This window comes from Panicum virgatum, chromosome 1K (genome assembly GCF_016808335.1).
Source record: "Panicum virgatum strain AP13 chromosome 1K, P.virgatum_v5, whole genome shotgun sequence".
Classification (NCBI taxonomy): Eukaryota; Viridiplantae; Streptophyta; class Magnoliopsida; order Poales; family Poaceae; genus Panicum; species Panicum virgatum.
This window is the reverse complement of record NC_053136.1, coordinates 8,863,312-8,888,027: the sequence shown is the minus strand read 5'-3', so window position 1 is coordinate 8,888,027 and position 24,716 is coordinate 8,863,312. Positions and strand designations below refer to the sequence as shown.

Sequence of the window (24,716 nt, the reverse complement as noted above, 5' to 3'; positions counted from 1 at the left end):
TGTTTGCCAAACCTCGAAACACACCGACTTGGATTCCAAATAGAAAAGTATAGTACTAATAATGCAAACATAACATGACAAACTAAACTAAGATATGAAGATATAGTACAAACACAAACTTGCATATATGACAACAAATTGAACTCCAAATAGGCCAATAGCCCAATAGAGTACTAATACAAACATGCAACATGAAAGCGCAAACCCCAACTCTGAACTTAGAACTTGTTTTGAATACAAACAAAGCATAAGACCAAGGAACCAAATCGAACTCCAAATATACTTGTCCATTATTTTTGTCCCAGGCTTCACAACAAGATGGTCTTAATACCAACATTTGATCATGCTACCTTGTTCTTGTCCCCGTTGCTAGCTTCACCACCTTCCTCCTCCTCCTCCTTCTCGTCCTCTTTGTCGACCAGGATCTTCTTGCAAGCCTCGTAGCACATGAAAGAGATGCCAGCGGCAGGCATGAGCTTGATGCAGCTAGGACCCAGGCCGCGATACAGTCCAGCGACGCCCTCCTTCTTGAGGATGCAGTACATGGCATGCAAGACATGACGATAAACCTGCCTCCCGCCCACGGCGCCCACCTGCATATGCTTGCGCGCCACCTCTAGCGGGAATGTGGCTGTGCTTGCGATGGCGCCAGCCGCCGACCCAATGAGTAGCGTCGCCACGGCGCCCACATCCGCGCCAGGGCGTCGCCCTGTCGCGCGGCGGTAGAGCCGTTTGAGCGTCTCGTAGGCGTAGAAGTTGCAAGCCGCATATGGCACCACGCCAATCAGGCTAGGTGCCAACCCACGGTACAGCTCCGATGGGCCCTCCTCACGAAGGATCTTCATGAACGCGTGTGCCACGTTGTCGTATGCATCCTTCTGCAAGCCATGACACAATGGTTAGGCTTCAATCTACTAGATGTCGTTGTTTCTAATTAGGACAAAATGGCTTGCGGTTTGGTTCACCTCGATGGTAACCCGGGTCTTGATCAACTCCATGGGATAGGTGCACAAGGTAGAGGCAACTCCAGCCATAGCTCCAGCGACTAGCGGCGTGGGGATCGGGACCTTTGGTGGCTCGTTGGCCTTGGGGGTTAGAAACTTCTTGGCCGTGTCATAGGTGAAATGCTGCACGCAACCACCATACAAACAAACGACAAAAGAAGGTGGGTGGTTTATTTATTGTCACTGATGATGGATACAAACACAAACGATCTCCATGATCTTGAGATGTTTTGAGAGCATAGATAGATGTGGTACCTCGATGGCCTTGCTAGGAGCGACGCGGAGGACATTGACGATGTTGCCGCGGAACAGGCCTGTCCACCCTTCATTCTGCAAGATCCATTGGAACACCCCGGCCATGGAGTTGGCATTGCTGCAACCGACCATTAGGTGGGTCCGGATCGTCTCCAGTGGCGCCACGAACGTCCTCGACACTGCACCAGCGATGGCACCGCTAACCAAGCGCCGCAGATGCGGGTTGGCGATCTTGACCCTCACCTTCCTCAGACCGCCCACCAACTGCTTCTTGCCACCCTTCTTCTTCGCTATCTCCTCCGCGTCCTCCCTAACATGTTCCCCTGGCACGATGACTCCAAGTTGGCGTGCGATGTCGCAGTTGTCAGCAGGTCGAGCCTTCACGTTGTGCTCCCGCGGGTCGTGCCCCGGCGCGACGCCTGAGCACGCATTCAGGCCGACACTGGCGAACATCGCCCGACAAGCGAACTCCAGCTCGGTCTTCCCGCCTCGTGGCTTCGAAGGGTGAGCGAGCTTCGGGAGTTGCAGAGACCAGCTCTCCTTGCTCTTGGTCACCATCGTTGTCACCGCCATTGTCGCCGCCATCAGTCAATCAAAGCAAATCCTTGCCTAAAAACACCATGACAAGGCATCAACGTAAATGTTCATGCTATCAATTTTTATCAACATTAGAAAAGGCAATAGATTAAGAATTACCTTCAGTGAGGAAATCCAATCTGATGGATCTCGATGAGGAGATGACTTGCCTTGTTCTCCAGCCATGGGGAGGGTGCCTTTTATAAGTGACTAGGATTTCTGGGGGCGCCAAACTGCTGATGTGGCAACCCTCCCGTGGGTTGCCTTTCCAGCTGCAAGGATTCATCTACTTGTCGTGTACACTAGTGGTGTACTTATGTATGTGTCAAATCTTGCTTGAATTGCATGTCATCTTGCATTGTTTGTTGGGTTTTTGGACTCACCTACAACAGAAAATGGTGCCAACAAACTTTGTAGCTTCAGTTATTGAACCCCGCAAGGATGAGACCAAGAGCACCCACCGATCCTTAGCACACCGGCGATGGCCGTGAGTAGTGATCACATTTTGGAAACTACTAGGTGTGAGACAACCATGTTGCTTAGTGATGAGGGATGCATCTGTTCTACAACATGAAACTTTTTGTGGCGTATGGGGAGGATGTCTACGAGTGCTTTGCAGCTATAAAGTAAGGTGGTATTTGAATAGCACACAATCAGTAAAGAAGATGATGACACCTATGGATCGATTGTTTTTGCTTGAGTTTTTATTGTTATTCGACATGGAAGGCACTTTGTGTTGGTATATGAACATCGCAAAAGTGCCTTTCTGGATTGCAATATGGTATATGAACAACATGCAACTAGTGTCTTTGCTTGAGTTGTTATTGGAGATGGAGAACATGTGAAGGCACCTTTTGTGTTGGCATGAGACACATACAACAAGGTTCCATCTGTCATGATACATGAGGTGTCATTCTAGATGGCTTTAATCCCCCAAGGCACTTTGTGCACGATGCACAGCCATATGGATACCTAAACGTATAATGTTTGATTTCTTGTCTGTGGCATGTGTTACTTGATGGTGCTCTCTACATGTGTTCTTTGATGTGGGCACACTTGGTTGGAGCCATACACGAAGAGATGTTGTACGATCTATGTTTATTATTGCTTTCTTTAATGTTGATGATTTTTTTAACAAAAAGACACCACAGGATATCTTATAACTAATTTATTTTGAGAAAGAACTAGAACTAATACAGAATATGTTGGTGTTTTTACCACCAACCTACCGAGGGATACCCCGAGGTACGTAGTAGATTATAGGCAGAGTGTCGCCGAGATCAGAAACTCGAATGTGCACACAACACAAGGTTTAGACATGTTCAAGTTGCTAAATAGTGTAATACTCTATGTTTTGTTTGGTGTATTGTTGTAAGGTTGAGATATATGCATTTAGGCTTAAGGTTGTTCTGTCGATCTATGTGCCCTTGCCCTCCTTAATTTATATACTCCAGGAGGCAGGATTACTAGTCGGCTACAAGGCATGAATCCTAGTAGAATGACATAGGAATCCTAGTAGAAGTCTGTCTTCTTCCTTCCTTGCGGATATCGGGGATCTTATATTCAACTGAATACAAAACTAAACTAAGTCTAAAAATTCTTCTTCTCATCACATTCTCACTCATCAACAAGTGCATGTCATTGATTTGTAAATATCGCATGGTTTGCTGTCCAAATTGGTAACACAAGTTTCATATATGGACTATTTTGTTTCAGCAATCAACTCATCCCACCTTATGTTCTAGTACCAAATATGGTCTCCATGCAATATGACCATTCTTAATATTTACACTAGAAATTTGCTTAGGAATGAGGTGTAGATAGATCAACTAATTTTATTTTTTTTAAATCAAACAAGTCATTTTAGATTGATGAATCTAAATTGGCTATTGTTTAGAGGCCAAAGTCGATTCATTAGTAGCAAGATGTGTGAGGTGCCATTCTAGAAATCCACTGGGCGTTGAGGCACGAGTGCATGGTGCGCAGGGGCCGGTACACATACAAAAGATGCTCACGTGCACCATCATGTTGGTGCTTTGTCATTGCATCACTTTCCACATGAGTATCTCACGTATCTTGTAGGGTTGCTTGGGAACACATGGTTGGAGCCTTTGTGTAATATGTGGGTACGGTGTTGTCACCTTCTTTGGTATCATGCGGACTTTGCATGGCTGATTTTTCATCCACTCAAGAGTAGGCAGTAACGTGGCACCGACATGTAAATCTTGCTTGGCTTCTCCCAAATGTTAACACACTTTTCATATATAGAGCATTTCCTGTTATGCAATATCATCAAATCATCATTTGTAGCACATAGGAGCATTTCAAACATTTGCATTTAAAAACTGCCTATAGAATATGTTGGTGACAAATCAATTCATTTCATTCATCGACCACACAAGTACATTAGTCTAATAGTCAACCATCCCATTTGTCCTCAAATCACTTGCTATGGTGTTGTAGAAGTGAAGAGTTAAGGCCACCTGGCTTCACCTCCTACTATTTTCTATCATGGTTGTTCCAATATCAAGGTAAGGAGAGAAGAAATAAAGGGATCATCAACTTAATACTTTTATGTAAAAATAGCATTGTCGTGTAGAGACAATGTTCTAGGCGTTTGTTGAGTGCTAGGGCTTTTGTGCATTGCGAGGACAAGTGTGGTGTGTGGTTAAACCGTCCAAATTAAACCAGTTTAAATGCGCTAAGCCGCTAACCATCATTTGAATAGCTAATCTGGCCAGCACATACTAAAAACGGTGCAAACCGATAGTTTGACGGGTAGCATTTTAATTTAACCACTAATTCCTTCGATTCGAAACAAACACCAGAACTCTTTCGAAGGTGAGCATAGATAGTTAATACGTGCCAGAGTTCTTACAGTTACAATTACAATACAAACTATGATACTTTTATTTTACAAATTAAGTTTGAATACATAATAATTCACAAGTTCAACTGAAATTTAAATAAACAAAAAAGTCCGATATAAAGAAAAACCGACAACTACGATACATGAGGCGCAAACGATGGATTGCACGCTCAGCCCACGCATGTGCAACCCAAGATCATCAAGCGATTAAGCATCTAGTCCGATTACCCATTCTCCATTATGAAAGCAACACTTTGGTAAAATAGAAACATTTTTCTCATCTATAAGATAGATTTACTTAAAAATAACAAGGTGTCTCACCTAATTTCATTATTCACAAAAGTCAATTTCTATCTATTATATCTTATTTTCAGACCAACTACAAAAATAGAATTTCTTTAACCATACTCACTGTTAAAATAGGCATTGCCTGGCTTAAAAAAGGCATTGCCCTAGCTCCTATTCCTTAGTTGGTGACTTGACGTGTTATTGTTTCAAAGGAAGTGGAGGGAGGATCACAATCTAAAAGCAAATCTATTTGAATGTTCTATAGCCCCACTTGTTAGCTTTAAATATTAATAATTAAATTTCAGCACAAATAGTAAAAGAAAGATCTAACGCCTCTTGAAATGGCTGCTATAACACATTTGTATTTGTTTGAAACACTTCCCTACGATTTAGCCTCACTATTATAGTTACTACATTTTTCTGATTCCTACAAAATAATTCAAAGCACCATTTGTTAGCATTCATGTAGACAGGCTCAACTCTTTTTATTACAAGTTGCAAGAATTCCACTAGTTCTGGATGGCGCAGGAAGGAATTCACGAAAATATCGGAGTTGTTCAGAAAGGAAGGTACCATAAATAAACAGTACCAAAAACAGGAAACCTCACGTGTTTCGGGCGGCGCGTGGCTAGCCTTCAAAACTGGCGAACGGCCCAGATGGCCACAAGATGCCACGGCCTTCGCCGCCGCCGCGCCGCTCGGCTCGTCTCTCCCTCCCCAAAACCCACAGGCCCGCCCGCCCCGTGCTCGTGTACTAGGGTTTTAAATCGCTTTCCGCCCACTAGGGTTCCGGCCGGCGAGCGGGTCTGCTCTCCGGCGATGGCGCCGCCTCCGCCGCGCGAGCTCCTGGCCATCTTCGAGGCGGCGCTGCTCGGCCCCGCGCCGCCGTCGCCGTCGCAGCGCGTGGAGCTCCTGCACGCTGTCCGCGACGCCGCGCCCGCGTTCCGCGCGCTCCTCTCCTACCCGGTGCGCCCCCCCTGTGCCGGACATTCGCTTGGTTGTGCTAGGATTCGCCGGTGCCGCCTGGTGACTCGGGTTTGCTTAATTTGGGTCTGGGCGTCTTACTCGCTCTGTGTGTGGGCAGGGGCCGAAGGCTTCCGACCGGACTCAGGTGGAGAGCAAGGAGGTGCGGCTTCCGGACATGCCGCCCATCACTCTCGACGACACTGATGTGCAGACTGTAAGCTCCCTTCCTCCTCAATATTTTTGTGGATTGCAGTCATTTAGTTAGTTTTGTCCAGGGTGCGTGCACGAGTTGCTTAATTGTACTGTTCAGGACAAGCTCCTAGTGGATGCTTGTTCTCTTGATTAGAGCTTGGGAATGAGAATGACACTCTGGGAGTTGGTACATCTCGGTGCAAACCTGTACTTTTGAACTAGTCTCCGATAGATGAGATTGTCATTTGTAACAATGTGTCTTCTGACATTGGCTGAGATGAGCTATGATTTACTTCAATGTTTCATTTTCTCAGTATCAGTAGTTTGGTATCAAACATTTGAAATGGTGAAGCTCAATTTTCTTTGTGTTATAGTACTATAGGATAGGATTTTATATTATGGTGGATTACGGTCTGGTGATTCTTTTTTCTTTTGAGGATCATGGTTGGATGTGGTTTCTACTACAACGTTCTGTGGACAGATAAGTTTGCTTTTGGTACTTGGTAGCACCAAGCCTTAGATGATGAACCGAGACCACGTTTGATGACCATCTTGACAGGAATGAGAAAATAATGTGTTTATCACATCAATACCTTGCTAATTAAATGGTAGGATGTTACCAGCTTAGGCACCAGGTAGTAAAAGTACGAGTGTATGACTAGGCTCATAGATTCCTGGCTTGATGCTACATTGTTACTGTTAAGCAAAGAGCAATGTTCAAACTACTGCTCCATTTTTCTGTAGGCTTTTATCTTCTCATATCACATGCTTTAAGTTGTGCAACAAATGTTTACTGCATGACTTATGATGTCCTTCCTTTTCCTTTAATTGATAAATTTGCGATAGAAAACAAGTACAATATATTCTGCACTCTACTGTGCTGGTTGGATTCTTACCTGTGGTTGAACCCACAAATCATTATCACACACTCTTAATAATTCCTGAGGCTCAGATCTGTATGTTTTCTGTGGTCGTATTTGCGTCTATGAATCACCATGAGGCCATGGCTTTATCTTTTTGTTTATAAATCTACTTGCGCCCTTTGATTTATGACAACAGTATGTAGTAGTTCCACTTTTGCTTCTTTCAAGACTTAAATCTGCATCTCTGTTTTTCAGGCCCTTAAGTTGAGTGATGAACTCAATCTTAATGAGATTGAGTGTGTTCGTTTGCTAGTTGATGCTAACAGAGAGGTATACTTTGCAGAATCAAACTTTTTTCTTATCCTATTGTCAGCCATGTTTGGATTGCTATCTGACCACCTTACATGCATTCACGGTGGTGATTTTGCAGTGGGTTTTATATGGTCGAGAACCGTTGGAAATGTATAGACTTGCAGCTGGCCTCTGGTACATGGAGAGAAGGGATCTTATAACCTCGTTGTACATTCTGTTGAGAGTAATCTACTGATCATTTTGATTACAGTTGTAGAATAACTCGACTTGAAGGATGTTTTTGATGTTTTTCCTTTCATCTTTTGTAGTCTGTTGCACTTGACCAAGGTCTTGATGCTGATCTGATGTCTGAAATTGACGAGCAATTGCAACCTTTATTTAATGATGGTCTCCGGCAAAGGATAATTGCACTTGTAAAGGTTGGACCTGATGAAACTTGAATGTGTACCCTATGCATACCTTTTATTCAATGAATTGCATTGGACATATTAAAATAAAATGACCACGGTGAGCTTAAGGCCATATCCAGTAAACTCAAATCTTCTTCAAATAATGGTTCTGAATTAACTCTTTGAGCTCAATTTTAAATTTAAAAAGCTTAAACACATGCTAAATAGTGTACAAGGACAGAGGTAGAGATTTTGCGCTAAGCTAGGTGAGCTTATGTTGGTCTTGAGCTGCTAGCTTGTCCCTGTTCATTTTTTCATTGTTTTATTTGCTGTTACATCCTAAGCTAGTTCATTCTTTGTTCCAAGTATTTCTTAGCAACCAGTACAGCTAAAAAATCTGTTTAAAAATGCTCCAAAAGTTTAGTCTTTTTTCTTTGTGGTAAATGATGACTGAGGTATAACTACTTTTTTTTCCATAAAGGAGTTAAACCGTGAAGAACCAGCTGGAATTGGCCGACCAAGCTCTGAGCGTTATGTGCTTGATTTTAGAGGGGCTCTTGTGGAAAGAAAGGCGATAGTCTCGAGAGAGAGATTAAGTTTGAGCCACTGCCTTGCTCTTTCCACACTTATTAAACTAATGAGTAAGCTAAACCTTCTGTTATATGGCCTTTATCAAGTGATTTTTATCGAACACTTACCAAGTGATTTTAATCATTCATTTGCGCGCATCAGCCTATTTGCTGTGTGTGTGCAAACTTTTGTTCACGTCACTTTATGGAAAGCAAACAATAATGCTTTATGCAACTTCATTTAGGCCCCAAGGAGGTTAAGGATGTATTTTCAATATTGAAAGACTGTGCAGCTGAAGCAAATCAAAATACAAGCGTGGAGCTTCAGGTTTGAATTGTGAACGAGTTACTTTGGAATGATATGATGGTTATACACAGGTTGTGCAGATCTGTATAATGGTTGTTGTCAAACAAAAACTTACTTTCATCATTGCAGATCACCTATGGAGTTCTGTTTTCTCTTGTAGCAACTTTTATTTCTGATGCCCTAAGTACTTCTCATGAGAAGGGATCATTGTCATCGTCTGATTCCTCATTTAGACATGAATTTCATGAACTTGTAAGCTTTAATATATGTATTTTCACTAACATTATTTAATAGTTAATACTTTGATTGAACATATAACATTTTTTTTTACCATGGCAACCTATGATTTTTTTTTCAGGTGATGAGGACAGGAAACAATATGACTGTTGAAGGATTTGTTGGTGTTGTGCGACTTGCATGGTCTGTTCATTTGATGCTAACTCAAGATCGAAGTAATTCAAGAGAAATGTCAGATATTTGGTCATGTCTGGAAATTATCTGTCGTCAAAATTCTTTTGAGTTTTTGCGGGAGCGAGTTCTGAAAACAGCTGCATACCAGGTATCGAGAATCTGTATTTCAATGCAATCTCCTTCAACTGCATGCTTAATTATTCATGGTCCTGCTGCTTGTGCAAATAACTAATTATTTTTTTAAGTTTGAACTAATCTATGTTCTTGTACGTATTGCGTTATTGTTTCAAAAAAGAATCCTCTAATATATTCACGTAATCTTGGCTCCAATATATTTCTCTGTATATGTCCCTTCTGTTTTGTCATGCTTATCTGTTGCCTCTACCAATTATCTTAGTTTGATTTTCGCTGAGGTATGCTAGAAGCAAACCTACAGCGGCTCATCTTTATTTAGTTGAATTCTGTTTGATTAGTTTTTTAGTTGCTGTCTCTAACTTCACTCCACTCATAACCTTTATCTCACTGATTTTGGAATCCTTGTGCTCTTAAAATTCAAGCATATTTATTATCTTATATTGTTGGTCTTTTCCAAACCTCATACTCTGGAAGTGTGGAGTGATAGTTGGGAGCAGAATGTAAGAAATTAAGAAGGAAAAAACTTGATTAACGAGGTTATGAATGTAGTACATGTACTTCATTAACTTTTCTTCCTATCCCTTGCTAATGCTCAAACTATGAGGTATATGTCAGTACTCTGTGCAGAGAAAAGCTTTGCATCCATCCTGATTGCGAGAAATGCTTGCCTATTTTCCTGTGAGGCATAAGATATCCTTCTTGGTTATCCTTATTTTTTTCTCATCTAATGCAGAATGATGATGAGGACATTGTCTACATGTACACTGGCTACACGCACAAGTTAATGATGTGCTTTATTTCCCACCCAACTTCTAGAGATAAGGTTAGAGTACCTCATAGAACCATAATGGCCTAGTATATTACCCATTTTCCTGTTTGGCAGCTGATAGAAATCTATGATTTTTGTTCTACAATTGGAAGTACTTGCCAAGTAACTTCCTTAATTACTTGTGCAAAAATAATAATATTATATACTTTAATTAACAGATAAAGGAAATTAAGAAAAAAGCAATGACTGCCCTCAGTCCATATGGGCCAGTGCGAGATCATCGAGAAGATCCTGTTAGAAATGGGGAACAAGGTGGTCAGCCAAATGAGCCTTTTATATCCTTGCTGGAACTAATTAGAGAAATCTATCAGGTAATGTTTCTGCAACTTATATAGTCAAATCGAATCTGGGAGCCTGAAAACATGTATTGATTCAGGTTGACGTTGGTGTTGCATCCTCATATGTGTAGGCTGATAGTGCTTTCCAAGACAATGGTTGCCGTGCATTGTTGCAAGGAAAAAAATGTAGAAATCGAATGCTGCATCATGTATTATTCTTGCATCGCTTTTCTTCTAGCTTCTCTGCATCCTGGGCAAAATGCACTAACATTTTGCATGTGCACACAACATTGTACTCATGATTTATTTTGGGGTGCACACACATGTTCCATATACCATTCTGGGGCATAGGAACCATAAATTGCATGACTATCAAGTGTTACTTGAACACCAGAATTCAAATCCGAGTCAGATTCAGGCAACATGTGTCCGAGTTTGAGTGTCATTTCCCAGGACCAATGCTTCTTTTATCATGTTTGGACAGTCTTGAGTTGGTCAGAAACTCGTGTTCATGTTCAAGAATGTGATGAGATGTTATTGACACATCTAATTCAACCACAGTTAGTTACCATAGTAGAATGCAACCTTTAGTTTGAATGTTTGGTAGACTTTATATAATCATGGTGTGCATCGAACAAGTTTTGCTAGGCCTCAATGGAGTTTATTATGAAAGAGCTTGGTCTTGCTTATTGCTGACTAACTTGTCAGGCTATTATGTGGCTAAGCTAGTTTGTAATTTCGTACTTTGTTTGCCACTTTATATTTCGCATATTTTATGGACATTGTTAAGTGCTTCATCAAAGGTGAGTCTTGGCCATGTTTCGATTCAAGGCTAAGAAATGTTCTTCCCTCTAGTCTAGTAACTACTTCCATCTGTTGTAATTGTGATCACCAAAAGGATGGTGATGCATTTTTATTTGTGGAGTTTAAAGTTTCTCGGGTTCTACTTTAAACCCTGTTTTTTGATCGTACAAATGTACTTGCAGTGGTAAAGAAATTTTGACTGCACTATATCCAATAAGGTTATCTCATTTCTGCTGAACACATTATTTGATTAGTCTTGTTGTCAATAAGGCATGCTATTTGAATGATGTCTCACGTGCTTTTCTTCTTTACTTTGCTTTTGGTTTGAGAAGTTTGTATGACAATCGCAATCTTTTTTTTTTATGTGTGTGTTCTCATCAGAAAGAACCTGAGCTAGTGCATGGAAACGAGGAACTGTGGACCTTTGTTATATATGCAGGAGAAGACCATACCAACACACAAACTCTTGTGGCCTTCCTTGGACTTCTCAGTACTTTGGTATGCATTATGGTTACTGCTCTGTTCGTTTTTTTTCATCTTTTTCTGTGACTGAACTATTGGACCTGTTAGGCCTCCACTGAAGTTGGTGCTGCCAAAGTCTATGAGCTGCTTCAGGGAAAAATTTATCGCTCAGTTGGATGGAGCACTTTGTTTGATTGCTTATCTATCTATGAGGAGAAGTTTAAAAAATCTATTCAATCTTCTGCAAGCATACTACCTGATTTTCCTGAGGGGGATGCACAGGCACTTGTTGCTTATTTAGCAGTTCTTCAGAAGGTGTGAAATTTCTTGCATTTCTTATTCATTTGTTTTGCTTGTCTTGCCTAGCTGTGTTCACAGTAAAACTTGCACATCTGATGATTTTGGAATCATCATACGAGTATATTACTTTCAGCTTTACCTTCCATTTTCTATGGCTATATCAGCTATGCATGTTTCTTTGAAAAATCAGAAATTGAATCAGCCTTTGTCTTAGCAAATTCTCAATCTTTCTTATCTTATAACTCATTGAGTAGGTTCTTTTTACATGCATACAGCTCTTTATCGAGGTTCTGGAAACTTAGTTGAATTTTCATTGAGACAAAACTCTTCTGGTCCCTCAGCTGCTAAGTTACACATATACGGATACTCGAGGCCGATACGGATACGGCATTTTCCCAAAAACCTTCCAAAAACTTAGTTTCAGAATTTTTAAAATAAATAAATAAATAAAACAATGCATAGCAAAGTTCGCAACAATAAGAAATAGGTCAAAAGAATCTCCTCTCACATCCCACATTCTTGTCTCTCCTAGTCCTCCTGTCTTGTATGCATCTTTTTTTCTTGACATATATCTCAGATTTGATTGCACAAAGACCAAATCGTCATGTTCAATGAGTTTAGCCATTTGGATTTTATATCAATCGTGGCTGCAGATCCTACATTACCACTAGCACCAGCACCAGCACCAGCACCAGCACCAGCACCAGCACTGCTCGATGTAGAAGCAAGCAAGAAGCCAAGAAAAGGTCACTAGATCAGAAAGACAGAAATGTGGATTGGGAGGAGGAAATCAGAGAGGAAAAGAAATGAAACGAAGAAATCAATGAGAAATCAATCAAGAGGACAATGAGAACGAGAAACTCACTGAGGATTGCAGCTGGCGCTCCTCCTTGCCGGCAAGCGGTGGCACTCATGCAGGCGGGAGCCTGGTCGGACGGCGCCTGTGTGTGTCCGAGCGTGAGCGTGCTGTGTGTCGGGGGCTATGTCAGGGGCATGGGATAGGAGGCTGGAGTGCTATGTGGACTGGGCCGTGTCCAAAAAAAATGTGCAGATACATGCCTTGCCCACGTAATTAATTACTTGCGATTTATTTTTTCCTGATACTCAGCGGATACGTATCCATGCCCGTATCTGTGTCGGACACGTATTGGACATGCGATACGTGACTGTGTCCGGGTAACATAGCTCAGCTGTACTGGCCATAAATGTGTACTAAGTAGCAACATTTTGATCAGATGCTATGTGTGTTATAAAATGCTCTTTTCATCATGCATAATGTTATACAGATTACTGTTGCTGTTGTGACTAAAGAAACTGTGAACATGCTGTAGGTGGTGGAAAATGGGAATCCTATGGAACGAAGGAAATGGTTCCCTGACATTGAACCTTTATTTAAGCTTCTAAGCTATGAAAATGTGCCTCCGTACTTGAAGGTACAAGCCTTTATGTTCTGAGTGTGTATGTACATCTGTTTTTATAGTTTGGTTGGGTGGTGGTTATGTTTCCTTGTAATATGTGCTTGAAACATATGCAGGGGGCTTTGCGAAATTCAATAGCTGCATTTATCAAAGTGTCACCCCTACTAAAAGATGCTATTTGGAATTATCTTGAGCAATATGACCTTCCAGTGGTTACAGCTCCACTGGGCCACCATACAGCAACACAGGTACAGATGTTTACCGTTTCATTAATTTCCTATTTACTGTCTACTTTCTAATTCGTTATTTGGTCATCAAGCAAAGCAACATACTTCCTCAAGTCAGAGAAGTGCCGTTTTGTACATTGGTACAACCACCAACCCACTACTTTAACCACTATTTGCTATTGTAAAATATAGCAAAGTTGTTTATGAAGTATAATATAAAGAAAGAAATATAAAAAAAACCCTATTTTCTTCTTTTTACATATGTTTATGAAGTACTGTTTATCGTAAATTAACCTGGTATACACATATTTTTATTTTTCTGTTGTGAAAAACAATGAACCTGCGCTGTAGTCGTAATTATACATTTACTTATTTCATATAGATGCCAATCTTGCACCTTGATCTTACCTTTTCCCTTAGTACTGGCTGCTAGATGCTGTGTTTGGTTTAGTTGCGACTCGGCACTATTTTCTTAGCTTATCTGATTTACTATTGATGTATATTTCTTTATGTTGTCTTGTTTTGGTTACCTTATATTCAGTCTCTGGAACCACAAGTTTGTGAGAATGCCTGTTATTTATGTCAAAGCTGGCAAACACTTAAGTTAGGTGATACAAGATCTGATTCTAAAATGATCAGTTTCCTCTAGGTGATGCCCATTATCTGATGCACTGCAAAGCAGCAACTAAAGTTTGTTGAAACCGCTATTCATTTTATTAGTTGCTTATTCCTCACTGTTCTTAATGAAAAGGTAACACAACACTTAGTGAAACAAGGTCTGCTTCTTAAGTCTTAAACAACTACAGCTCCCTCTGTTGGAAGGCTTTGGTTCCCGTCGTCTGATGCATTGGAAAGCAGCAACTAAAGAGTGTTGATAATGCTACTCGATTCATTTTTTGTCATTTGTTTTTGCTTCAACATATGGGGCAACAAATACACGAAACACTTGAATTCAACCTATGCTTGCAAAATGCTTCATGTTAGGTTCTTGAATGAAGTCAACTTTCAGCAGAATCTGACATACAATCTACTAGTCTGCCATGTTCATATGAAAATACCACAATAATCTCAATTCAGCATGTTGTTTCTTCTATGTTGGCAGCAGATCTATGATATGCGATTTGAGTTGAATGAAGTGGAAGCAAGGAGGGAGAGTTACCCCTCGACCATATCTTTTCTCAAATTGATCAATGCACTTATTGCAGAAGAAAGAAACATAAGTGACAGAGGCCGGAGGTGCTTAAACTTTTACTAGTTGTTGTCATTTCCTGACCTTCAACACCTTCTGAGAGTAAGATGCGTTTTTCTAACAGGTTCATGGGTATCTTTAAGTTCGTTTATGAGGATGTCTTCGGTCCTTTTCCTCAAAGAGCCTACGCTGATCCTCAGGAAAAATGGGAGCTTGCACTTGCCTGCCTGGAGCATTTCCGCATGTGAGTAGTGTGTGAATTTTTTTGTTTAAAAATTATTGCTTTTTTTCTTTTTGGAATGGGGAACCATGGAATGTGAACCCTTGATCCAGATATCCCTTTTTATCTGGATAGTTTTTTGGATCTTCCAGTCTCTTGCTTTGTTTGCCATAAAATGCAGTGGTGCACTCGGTAACAAATTGGCTATTGTTTGTACAGGGTTTTGAGCATGTATGACATAAATGATGATGACATTTATGCTTCTGTTAACACATCAGCCCCTTCATCCATTGAGAGACAGCTCCCTCAGCTAGAACTACTCAAAGTATGTCCATGTACTGATTTTGAGAAGTCCTAACTGCTAACATATTTCATATTCTCAATGTGGGATTATTTACTTTACTTGGAAGTTCATTGACCATCATGTTGCAATTGGAGCCACTTTTCATTGTGAATATTGCGCAGTCCTTACTCCAGATTCCCTGCTTGTTGTCAGGAGTCTAGAACAGTGATCCTTTAACGATGTGTGTATAATATTCCTTAGCTAGTAGTGGAAGGTATTTAGCATGTTTGCAGCATCATATTATTGAGTTATGCTTTGCGTGGAACTTGGATGGCTGAAAAATTATCTGAATATTGCTAATAAACATACATGAATTATTGTTCTTCTATATTCAGAAACTGTAGGCAAGGTAGCACTAGGGTCAACAGTGAAATAGTGAGCTTTCTTTCTACATATACTATCATCATAGAAATAGTATTATCTAAAAAAATAAATAGCAATATCATCAAATAAATAAATAACAATATTTTCTGGAATATATTGCTATATGATATTTCATGCCCATCAGTTATATGGTGATGCTCTGGTTTAAAAAACTTTTCTTTTTTAGCAGATAAGTTTATGTTTTTACCCTTCAGATTACCTGTTAAATGCTTTGCTTCAGTGGATTTGCTTGCTTGTTTGCTTTGTGGAGTGTTTGTTATCCCAGATATGTCTGTTTAAAGATATTACATTTTTTTTTGCATAAGCTTCTATTTCACCTCGTGCTATACATTATGAATTGTGGTTGTGGAATTCTGACCAGGATTTCATGAGTGGGAAAGTTGCATTCCGCAATATCATGAACATAATATTAGTGGGTGTTGACTCTATTGTCAATGAGCGGACTACCCAGACATATGGTATTCTTTTGGAGAAAACTGTCCATCTATCTCTTGAAATATTAATTCTTGTCATGGAGAAAGATCTTGCTCTTGCTGATGTTTTCCGACCGCTCTACCAGGTTTTGTACTTTGCTTATTTCGGTTGTGGGGTTTTGCATAGCCATCTTCATCTAATTGTTTTTCTGTTTTTTATGGATTATGCAGCCATTGGATGTTATTTTAGCAAAAAATCATAGGCAGATAATAGCATTGCTAGAGTTTATACGATATGACTATCTTCCCCAAATTCAACAGTGTTCAATAAAAATTATGGGCATCCTGAGGTATATCCAAATTACTTTTATTTTTTCCTTTAGCTGCGTGTCTAGTTCTTATTCAGTATTAAGACATGAAATTTCTGTAATTAATTCAAGTGTGCTAGTTTGCTTATATATGTTCTTGTCGGTGTCCTGACCCGGCGGTCCGGACCCAACTAGTGATGATGCTGCGTGTTCCTCGTCCCAGATGTTGATGCAAGAGGCAACACAGTAACGCACGGGTTTATCTTGATTTTGGCCGTGGGGCCGTACGTCCAGCAAAGGGGTGTGCGAGAGCACTGTACTGTCCTGCACCGGGGGTGCCTGTAGTAGGGGGTACAAGTGAGGTGAGAGAGGGAGGGAAGCTCCAAAGTCTCTGCTAGAGGAGGAGTTGATTGAGGCGAGTGCCAATATCGGGGCTCAGAAGAGCGTATGCGCTCTGCGAGTAGTGCTGAGTGTTGTGTTCTACCGGATGGGCCGACCCCCAAGATAAAACCCGCCTCCTCCTTTTATAGACGCAAGGAGGGGCGGTGTACGTGCACAGGAGATCGTGGAAGTCGTCTTCTCCCCGAATCACGGGGGTGCAGTGGTCGAGCACTGTGGAAAGTACACTGTGGGGTATGGCGCCTGGCGTGGCAGTCGTCCTGGGCCTTGCGGAGATCGCGCCAGCGTCCTTGTAGCTCCTGCGGGCGGCGTGGTAGTCGCTGTAGGGTGTACCGTCCTCCAGGCGTGGCGTGGCGATGTTCCGAGGGTCCCGCGGGCCAAGATCTCGTCCTGGTCAAGGCCGGAGCCGCTCCCGAGGGTTGTGCCCATGCCGTTCGAGGGCTCCACGGAGGGGAAAGTCTGAAGGAGGTATGGGGAGTTGGCAGCATAGTGGCTGGAGCAGTGTCGATCACGTCTTGCACTGCGTCGCAGGTTCCCACAGTGCTGCCACAGCGTCCGGAATGGCGGAGCAGTGACTGGAGTTGGCGGACGGGACTCCGGTCACAGCCACTGTGAGGAATGGCGGCCTGACACCGTCTGACCCGGGCGCTGTGGAGGAGTGGTTGGAATTTAATGCCACCGTACGGCGGGCGGGTGAGCGGAAGGGCCGTTTGTCCTTTTCGTCGAGGGGTGGCCTCGAGCGAGGCGGAGACGTTCTGCTCCCCCGAGGGTAGGCTCGCTACCCTCGAGCGAGGCGGAGGCGCGGGGCGCGGTCGAGGGCCTCGGCGGGGAGCCCTCGAGCGAGGCGGAGATCGCCTCGCGGGTTCGAGGGGGGTGCGGATGGGCCGCACTGAGTACATGGGCCACGTATTGGGCTTCTTTGAGTCCTTTCCTTTCTTCCAGATTGGAAGGAGGCTGTAGGCCTTCGTGGGCCCGGTTGTCTAACACGTGTTTGCACTTTTAGGGCGACTTTAGTCCCCTGATTAGGGTGCCCCTAATCATGGTACCCGATAGTTCTTACAACTTATTTATTTATGGCAGTTCTAGAATAGTTGGCCTGGTACAGTTGCTTCTGGAAGCCGATGTTGGAAAAACTGTAATAGAAGATTATGCTGCTTGCTTGGAGTTCCGGTTTGACGATTTTCAGGTTATAGAGGACACAAAAGATGATGTTGGAGTTCTAATACTGCAGGTTGTGATTTCATTCCCTTTGACCTTGTTTGTTGAGCTGTTTATTGACCTGTGTTTTAATTATGCTAGTCAATCATATTTGCAGTTGCTTGTGGACAATATCTGTCGTCCAGCTCCGAACATAACACATTTGCTCTTGAGATTTGATGTCACTGGATCCATTGAGCAAACGGCTCTAAAACCAAAATCTCACTATAGGTTAGCTCCAGACTGTGCCTTATGTCATTATGTGTAATGATATACTTTGTTAATTGAACTCGTTATATCTCAGTTGTTTGAAGATAATTCTTGACAATCTCGAAAAGGTGACAAAGCCAGATATAAACGCCTTACTGTACGAGTTCAGTTTTCAGGTTTGGTATATTTTTGCTTAGTTATCTCAATTTTCAGGTTTTCAGATATGAGACTTTCCACCTTATTTACTTTTATATCATAACATTGCAATTTTTTCTCCTTCTGAATTCAGCTTCTGTACGAGTTATGTCTTGATCCTTTGACTTGCGGACCTGTTATGGATCTCCTAAGTACAAAGAAGTACCAGTTTTTTTCGAAGGTTCTCATTCTTCTCTGTTCTTTCGAATAATTATTTTCTAGAAGTTTCAGTTAGAACTCATATTTTCCTTGCCAACTAATGTCAGCATGTTGGAACCATTGGAGTTACACCACTTCCGAAAAGGAACACTAATCAATCTCTTCGTATCAGCATGCTCCATGAGGTATACATTCAGCTTTCATCTTCTGCCAAAATTTTGGTTTGCGGAACGTGCAGAAACTAATAGAAGTGCAACTAATGGCTAGTGTTTTATGATTCCAACATACTGTAAACTAAACCTTATATATGAATTATTCTTGACACATTGCAGAAAACTTTTGAACAGAAAATGGGTATCAAAATCAGAATACATAGTGATTTGTTTGACATGTCTGCCACGTTTGGATAGCCACTGTTGTTTTCTGCTATTCATTTTCCGTGGATGTGCTACATTTATGCATTATCTTGATATACTTAATACAAATAATGAGGTGAGGTAAACAACAGTGTTTCATAAGTAGGAACTGAACTCTTGGAAGTTAGAACATTATAGTTATCAAATTGCTGATCAGCTGCCCTCTTGACATCTGGAGTCCTGACTCTTAGCACCTTGGCACCAAATCGGCACACTGGTAACAATGCTCCAGAAATATAAGAGCGCATATTTGAAATGTTAAAATTCTGCTACTATAGAATTGCATTTGGAAATTTAGATGCCTTTTTAGGGATCTATTGCTTTTGATTGTTGCCTGCTATAGCTATTTTGGAAATTTTCATTCTGTTGAAACCATTATTTCTTTATTTTCAGAGGGCATGGTTGCTAAAGATGTTAGCACTGGCATTACATCTATCCGATATATCATCACCTGTGTACCGGGAAGCCTGTGTGGCTATTCTTTATCATACTTTTGGTCAGTGTGCCGATGACTTCCGGAGTACAAGCTTGGTCCATTCACGTGATGCTTCAACTGGCATTGGCAATGAACCAGCAAATAGAAATAAGGTAACATATGGCATCTGCATTTTTCTCATTTGGCTTTTCCCACTAGTTGATAAATCATCCTTGGATTGGAGAACATGGAAATCAGCAATCCACATGCCTGATCCTTGACTTAGCCTATTGATCTGCTTTTACTATCATCATCATTATTCCTGATACCTTCTACTTCTTAACTTATTATTATATCTTGTTGGTTGTGTCTCTTGTTGGACTTCATATTTTCATCTCTAGCCTATCCCAACTTGCTTGGAACAAAGGATTTATTATTTTTTTCTTGGTGATGAATAAATAGTGTCTTTGATTGTTTAGCCCTTAAGTTTTGTTTGTGCGAAGCTTTGTCTGTATACTTTAATGGTTGAGCAAAGCCTGGTTCTGCTGGTTGAGCTAACCTTTGTATACTAGTTTCAAATGTGGGGTTTAAAACCTCATTAAGCTTTCATGGTTCTGCTGGTCAAGTGCTCAAATGTGGTATTTTATCTACATTACATGCTCCAGAGCCTTATATTACTTGTAACTTTGCACTTAGGTTCTGGACTTGCTTGAGGTTCTACAGTTTAGATGTCCAGACACTTCAGTGAAGTATCCGCAGCTGCTTTCCAACCTGGGAGTTGAATCAAAGGTATGCCCTTTCACCTTCCAGTTCCTTTGTTCTTTTTAGTTCTCATTAGATTTTGGTATGCACAGATTGAGGAGATCCTAAGGAACTCTGCGACATGTGAATTTGGTGGTGTATATTATTATACAGAGAGAGGTGATCGACTGATTGATCTGGGTGCTTTTCATGGAAAGCTTCTCCAGGTTGTATGTCCATCCGTATACATCCTTGTTATGTTGTACTTCTTCAAAAATGATCAATTCAAAAATTATTTTGTGTTTGATGGATCTATTATTTTGTCAGATATCACAAGAATTGAACTCACAATTAAGCGAGCCTGAGAAAAGTGAACTAAAAGAATCAGTTCACCATTTGCTGAAATGGGCTTGGCGATATAATAAAAATCTTGAAGAGCAGGCTGCCCAACTTCACATGTTGACTGGCTGGTCACAGATTGTTGAAGTGAGTTGTTTATTTGCTTGTTCGCTTATCATTTGTGTAGGTGGAAAATTTTATGTGACATGCTGATTACTATTTGTGAAAACTAGGTTGCTGTATCAAGAAGAATGTCATTACTTGATGACCGTTCTCAGCTATTGTTTGAGTAAGTTGTGTCTCCATTCACATAAAAATTTAAAATTTGGATAACTGTACTAATCTTGCTTGATGCAGGCTGCTTGATGCTTCATTGGCTGCAACAACATCTCCAGATTGTTCAGTGAAAATGGCATATGTTTTAACCAATGTGAGAAGCTTGCTGTTATGTAGCAAACACTAATATCTTAATCATGCGCCATACATTTTGTATCTGTTCTCAATTTAATTTGTTGGTCATTTTAAGGTATCATTGACCTGTATGGCTAAACTGCGCGATGAAAGATTCATATGCCCAGCTGGTGCAGATTCTGATGCAGTTACTTGTCTTGACATTATTTCGTCGAAGCAGCTACCAAATGCTGCTTGTAACTCATTGTTATTCAAGCTTGTGACGGCAATACTAAGAAACGAATCATCTGAAACCTTGAGAAGACGGTAACTTCATTGTAGTTGGTGACTTTGAGCACCACTAACCCACTCCTTGCTTCACATCTTCTCCATCCCTTCTGTGAATACTAACCTTTAATCATCTTCTGCAGACAATATGCATTATTACTGAGTTATTTTCAGTATTGTCGTAGCATTCTTGACTCTGATGTCCCTCCATCAGTTTTGCGGTTCTTGCTACTGGAGGAACAAGAGGCCGATGATGATGACTTCACTCTCCAAAAGGTCCTTTTCTGTTGTATTACTTTTTCCCCTTTGTAATTTGTAATGTGACTTTTGCCTTATCATTCTTTGGTCCTTCAAAAGGTTCTCAAGGAGCACAATGAATTAGTACAGGCCAACTTTTCCATCATAAGGAAGGAAGCTCAAGCTATCGTCGATTTGGTAAGCCATTCTTTTGTTTATGTGAAACTCGTGCAGTTTATTTTTGTTTGTGCAAGGGAAACATAACTTACTGTAAATTTTTTAGCACGTGTGCTTCATGGCATGGATATATGTATCCCTAAGTCAGCCCGTCATCACATCTACTATCCATAATCATTCCAAATTTCAACCATTACGTGGAATTTTAGCAGCATTTCCCGAATATGCTAAATTTTGAGATAAACAGCAAAAGGTATTGTTATGAGCTTGAGATTGGTTGGAGAATGAGAGGAGGGCAGCAGCATGTATTGTTGACATGAGCAGTACTGCACAAACAGTGCCGAGGGAGAGAGATGATAGAGGGAAATCCCTTCTATCTGCTTAACATTTATGGATAGCATCCTCACTCTACGTTGGCACGTAGCTTGGATCTTATAGATATAATCCAATTTAGCTACAATCATATTTGAAATATTCCAATTATAAAAGGAACTAGGCAATTATGCCTGTGCGTTGCTACGGACAAAGTTGGTATAAGTATCGAATACGCATTGGTGTCTGTGTGTTAATTTGTAGAGATCTATGTGATTGGACGGAGGGGGTTAGTCCGACTCACATACGGGATAGACTAAGGCCCACCTGTCAATAACACAGGCGGACCAAACCAACATACCAAACCAAAAATTTAGGTGGAAATCTTGCTCGCTTTAGTAATAGTTATAGATTACATAAATAGAATATCCATGCGGTCCTAGGTGAGGTCCACCTGCCAACCTGCTTAGTCCGTGTTGGTGTATATGTGAGCCCATGTATAGAAGCCCATGTATAGGATCTATATATCCCACTCTTCTAGGGTTTGGAGGAATAAAAGCTATTATTCTCTCCATCATGGTATCATTAGCTTAGGGTTAGGGATCCCTCTTCTCTCCTCCCTCTCCACCTCCCAGCCGCCGCCGGCAGCCATGGGCGGCCGCCGGCGCCCCCTCCTCTCTCCCCTTCCTCTTTCCCTCCCCTTCCTTCCTCCCCTGCTCCGGCAGCCTGGCGCGCCGCCGCCTCCTCCCTGGCGGATCCCATCGCCGCGGGTGCATCCCCTGCTCCGGCAGCCTGGCGCGCCGCCGCCGCCTCCTCCCTGGCAGATCTAGTCGGTGCGGGGGCAGGGGGCCGCGCCGCCGCCTTCTCCCTGCCCGACCCCGCCGCCGCCGCCGCCTCTGGTTGGCGCGCACGGGCCGCGGGGGTCGCGGCCGCCCCTGCAGCGGGCTCTCCCCTGCAGCCACGCGTCCAGGCCGCCACCGTGGTCATTCTTTGGGCCGGCGCCGGATGCGGGGGCCGCGGGATCCACCGCCGCGGGCGCCGCCGGCGCTGCAGACGCCGCCGCCGACCCCCTGCTGCTCGAGCAGGGGCCTCCCGTGCCGCCCCAGCAGGGTCCTCTGCTGCCCGACGCCGCCGTTGCCGTTGCTGCTGGCGCGGGGGTTACGGGGGCCCAGCAGCGCGCCGCCGCCGCCGATCCGGTCGTCCTGCAGGCTGCGGCACAGCTGCTGCAGGCTGCGGGCGCCGATCCGGCCGCCCTGCAGGCCGCGCTGCCGCTGTTACAGGATCCCGCCGCCGCCGCTGCAGCCCACCGCGCCGCGATTGCCGCGGGCAAGCAGCCCACCACCGACGCCGCGCTTGATGCCGCGTGGACCGGGCTCGGGATGTCGCCCGTGGATGCGCTGCTCTCCGCCGCCGCCCTCCGCGGGCAGCAGGCCGACGCCGCTCTCGCCGCGGCCCTCCTCGCCGCCAAGTCGAAGGCTTCGGCGGCCCAGGAGCGGCTCCGCGTGACTGCTCTCGCCTGGGAGCGCGAGCGCGCCGCGGCCGACGCCTCTGCTCTCCGGGTTGCCGAGGCGGAGCACTTCCTTCGCGTGTCCTCCGGCCAGCCCGTCGTTCCCGAGCACGGCGCCTCTTCCTCCCGCCAGGCCCCGCCCGCTGGATCTGGAGCCCGTTACGACCCGACCGACCCCATGGTCGCCCAGCTCCACCTCCAGGCCGCCGGCGTCCAGAACATCAGGGCCCCGGTCACCGTCCTCCTCGACCCGACGTCCTCCTATGGACGCTGGCGGGACTAGGTCCTGCTCGCCCTCCGCCGCTACGCCCTCGACGACCACGTACTCGACACGCCGATCGAGGCGCAGGACGTGGCGTGGCTGCGCCTCGACAGCGTCGCCATGTCCTGGATTTTCGGGACTATCTCCCTAGATCTTCAGGACCTCGTCAGGACCCACGGCGGCACCGCGCGGCAAGCCTGGGTGGCGCTCGAGGGGCAGTTCCTCGGCAACGCCGAGTACCGGGCCCTCCAGCTCGACGCTACCTTCCGCACCTTCGTGCAGGGGGACCTCTCCGTTGGTGAGTACTGCCGGCGGATGAAGGGCATGACCGATGCTCTTCACGACCTCGGGGATCTGGTGTCCGATCGGGTCTTGGTGCTCAATGTCCTGCGTGGTCTGAGCAGCACCTATGACCACCTGAAGAGCTGGATCGCCCGCCAGTGGCCCTTCCCCTCCTTCCTGCAGGTTCGCGACGACCTTACCCTCGAGGAGATCACCAGGGGTCTCGCGCCCGGATCATCCTCGTCCACCACCACCGCGCGCGTCGCTGCACTACCGGCTTCCTCCGCCGCTCCTGCCACCTCTCTCCTTGGTGCTGCTCCCGCCGGGCAGACCGAAGGTTGGGGGGGGGGGGCGTGGACGTCGTCGGCGTGGGGGGGGGGAGGGACGTGGCGGTGGTGGCCCTGGTTCTGGGGGTACCGGTACCGGTGGGGGCCGTCGGGGCGCGCCGGCTCCCGCTCCTGCCCCTGCCCCTGGAGGTACGCCCTGGTCATCCTTCATCAACCCATGGTCAGGGCGCATCTCGATGTGGCCGTTCTAGGGTTCGGGAGGGGGGCCTCGTCCTCAGCTCCAGCCGGCGGCCATGTTCGCCGGTGCTGCTCCCCTCTCCGCGCCGTACTCGACCCCACCCGCTCAGCCCAGCCAGCAGCCGACCTGGCCTGGGGGTGGGACCAGGCCGCTCTGGCGCAGTCCTTCAGCTCCATGGGACTGACGCCGCCGGTTAGCACCGAGTGGATCGCCGACTCGGGTGCCTCGTTCCACACCACTCTTGATGCCGGTATCCTCTCTTCTGTCCGACCCCCACACCCCTCTTGTCCTTCTTCTATCATGGTTGGTGATGGGTCTTGCCTTTCTGTCACCGCCGTGAGTTCTACTCCTCGT

At 44.1% G+C, this 24,716-nt stretch overlaps 2 protein-coding genes across 5 annotated transcripts in view; one reads left to right on the top strand and one right to left on the bottom strand.

Annotated features, from left to right (window-relative positions):
- Positions 1-83: 83 nt before the first annotated feature.
- LOC120651163 (adenine nucleotide transporter BT1, chloroplastic/amyloplastic/mitochondrial-like) lies at positions 84-1,844 on the bottom strand. Its single transcript, XM_039928558.1, has 3 exons — positions 1,260-1,844; positions 966-1,127; positions 84-878 (listed from the first exon to the last, which is right to left on the bottom strand). Exons 1-3 carry the CDS (start codon positions 1,842-1,844, stop codon positions 342-344), a joined length of 1,284 nt encoding a protein of 427 aa, XP_039784492.1. The 3' UTR covers positions 84-341.
- Positions 1,845-5,672: 3,828 nt separating this feature from the next.
- LOC120681809 (nuclear pore complex protein NUP205-like) overlaps positions 5,673-24,716 on the top strand; it is a 33,695-nt gene continuing 14,651 nt past the window's right edge. Inside the window, exons 1-34 of one of the 4 annotated variants that reach the window (XM_039963463.1) lie at positions 5,673-5,958; positions 6,077-6,172; positions 7,269-7,343; positions 7,444-7,548; positions 7,634-7,744; positions 8,196-8,355; positions 8,529-8,611; positions 8,720-8,842; positions 8,949-9,149; positions 9,870-9,959; positions 10,124-10,276; positions 11,429-11,545; positions 11,618-11,824; positions 13,141-13,242; positions 13,344-13,475; positions 14,557-14,690; positions 14,768-14,887; positions 15,083-15,188; positions 15,952-16,149; positions 16,235-16,353; positions 17,791-17,941; positions 18,026-18,138; positions 18,212-18,293; positions 18,407-18,493; positions 18,579-18,656; positions 19,281-19,475; positions 19,999-20,091; positions 20,157-20,270; positions 20,371-20,529; positions 20,616-20,671; positions 20,740-20,812; positions 20,909-21,099; positions 21,204-21,336; positions 21,418-21,495. In XM_039963463.1, coding sequence (XP_039819397.1) covers positions 5,812-5,958; positions 6,077-6,172; positions 7,269-7,343; positions 7,444-7,548; positions 7,634-7,744; positions 8,196-8,355; positions 8,529-8,611; positions 8,720-8,842; positions 8,949-9,149; positions 9,870-9,959; positions 10,124-10,276; positions 11,429-11,545; positions 11,618-11,824; positions 13,141-13,242; positions 13,344-13,475; positions 14,557-14,690; positions 14,768-14,887; positions 15,083-15,188; positions 15,952-16,149; positions 16,235-16,353; positions 17,791-17,941; positions 18,026-18,138; positions 18,212-18,293; positions 18,407-18,493; positions 18,579-18,656; positions 19,281-19,475; positions 19,999-20,091; positions 20,157-20,270; positions 20,371-20,529; positions 20,616-20,671; positions 20,740-20,812; positions 20,909-21,099; positions 21,204-21,336; positions 21,418-21,495 — 4,182 coding nt within the window. In that variant the 5' untranslated portion in view covers positions 5,673-5,811. The remainder of the gene's footprint in view (positions 5,959-6,076; positions 6,173-7,268; positions 7,344-7,443; positions 7,549-7,633; positions 7,745-8,195; positions 8,356-8,528; positions 8,612-8,719; positions 8,843-8,948; positions 9,150-9,869; positions 9,960-10,123; positions 10,277-11,428; positions 11,546-11,617; positions 11,825-13,140; positions 13,243-13,343; positions 13,476-14,556; positions 14,691-14,767; positions 14,888-15,082; positions 15,189-15,951; positions 16,150-16,234; positions 16,354-17,790; positions 17,942-18,025; positions 18,139-18,211; positions 18,294-18,406; positions 18,494-18,578; positions 18,657-19,280; positions 19,476-19,998; positions 20,092-20,156; positions 20,271-20,370; positions 20,530-20,615; positions 20,672-20,739; positions 20,813-20,908; positions 21,100-21,203; positions 21,337-21,417; positions 21,496-24,716) is intronic. The other 3 variants (XM_039963537.1, XR_005678157.1, XM_039963615.1) reach the window with 3 other exon arrangements.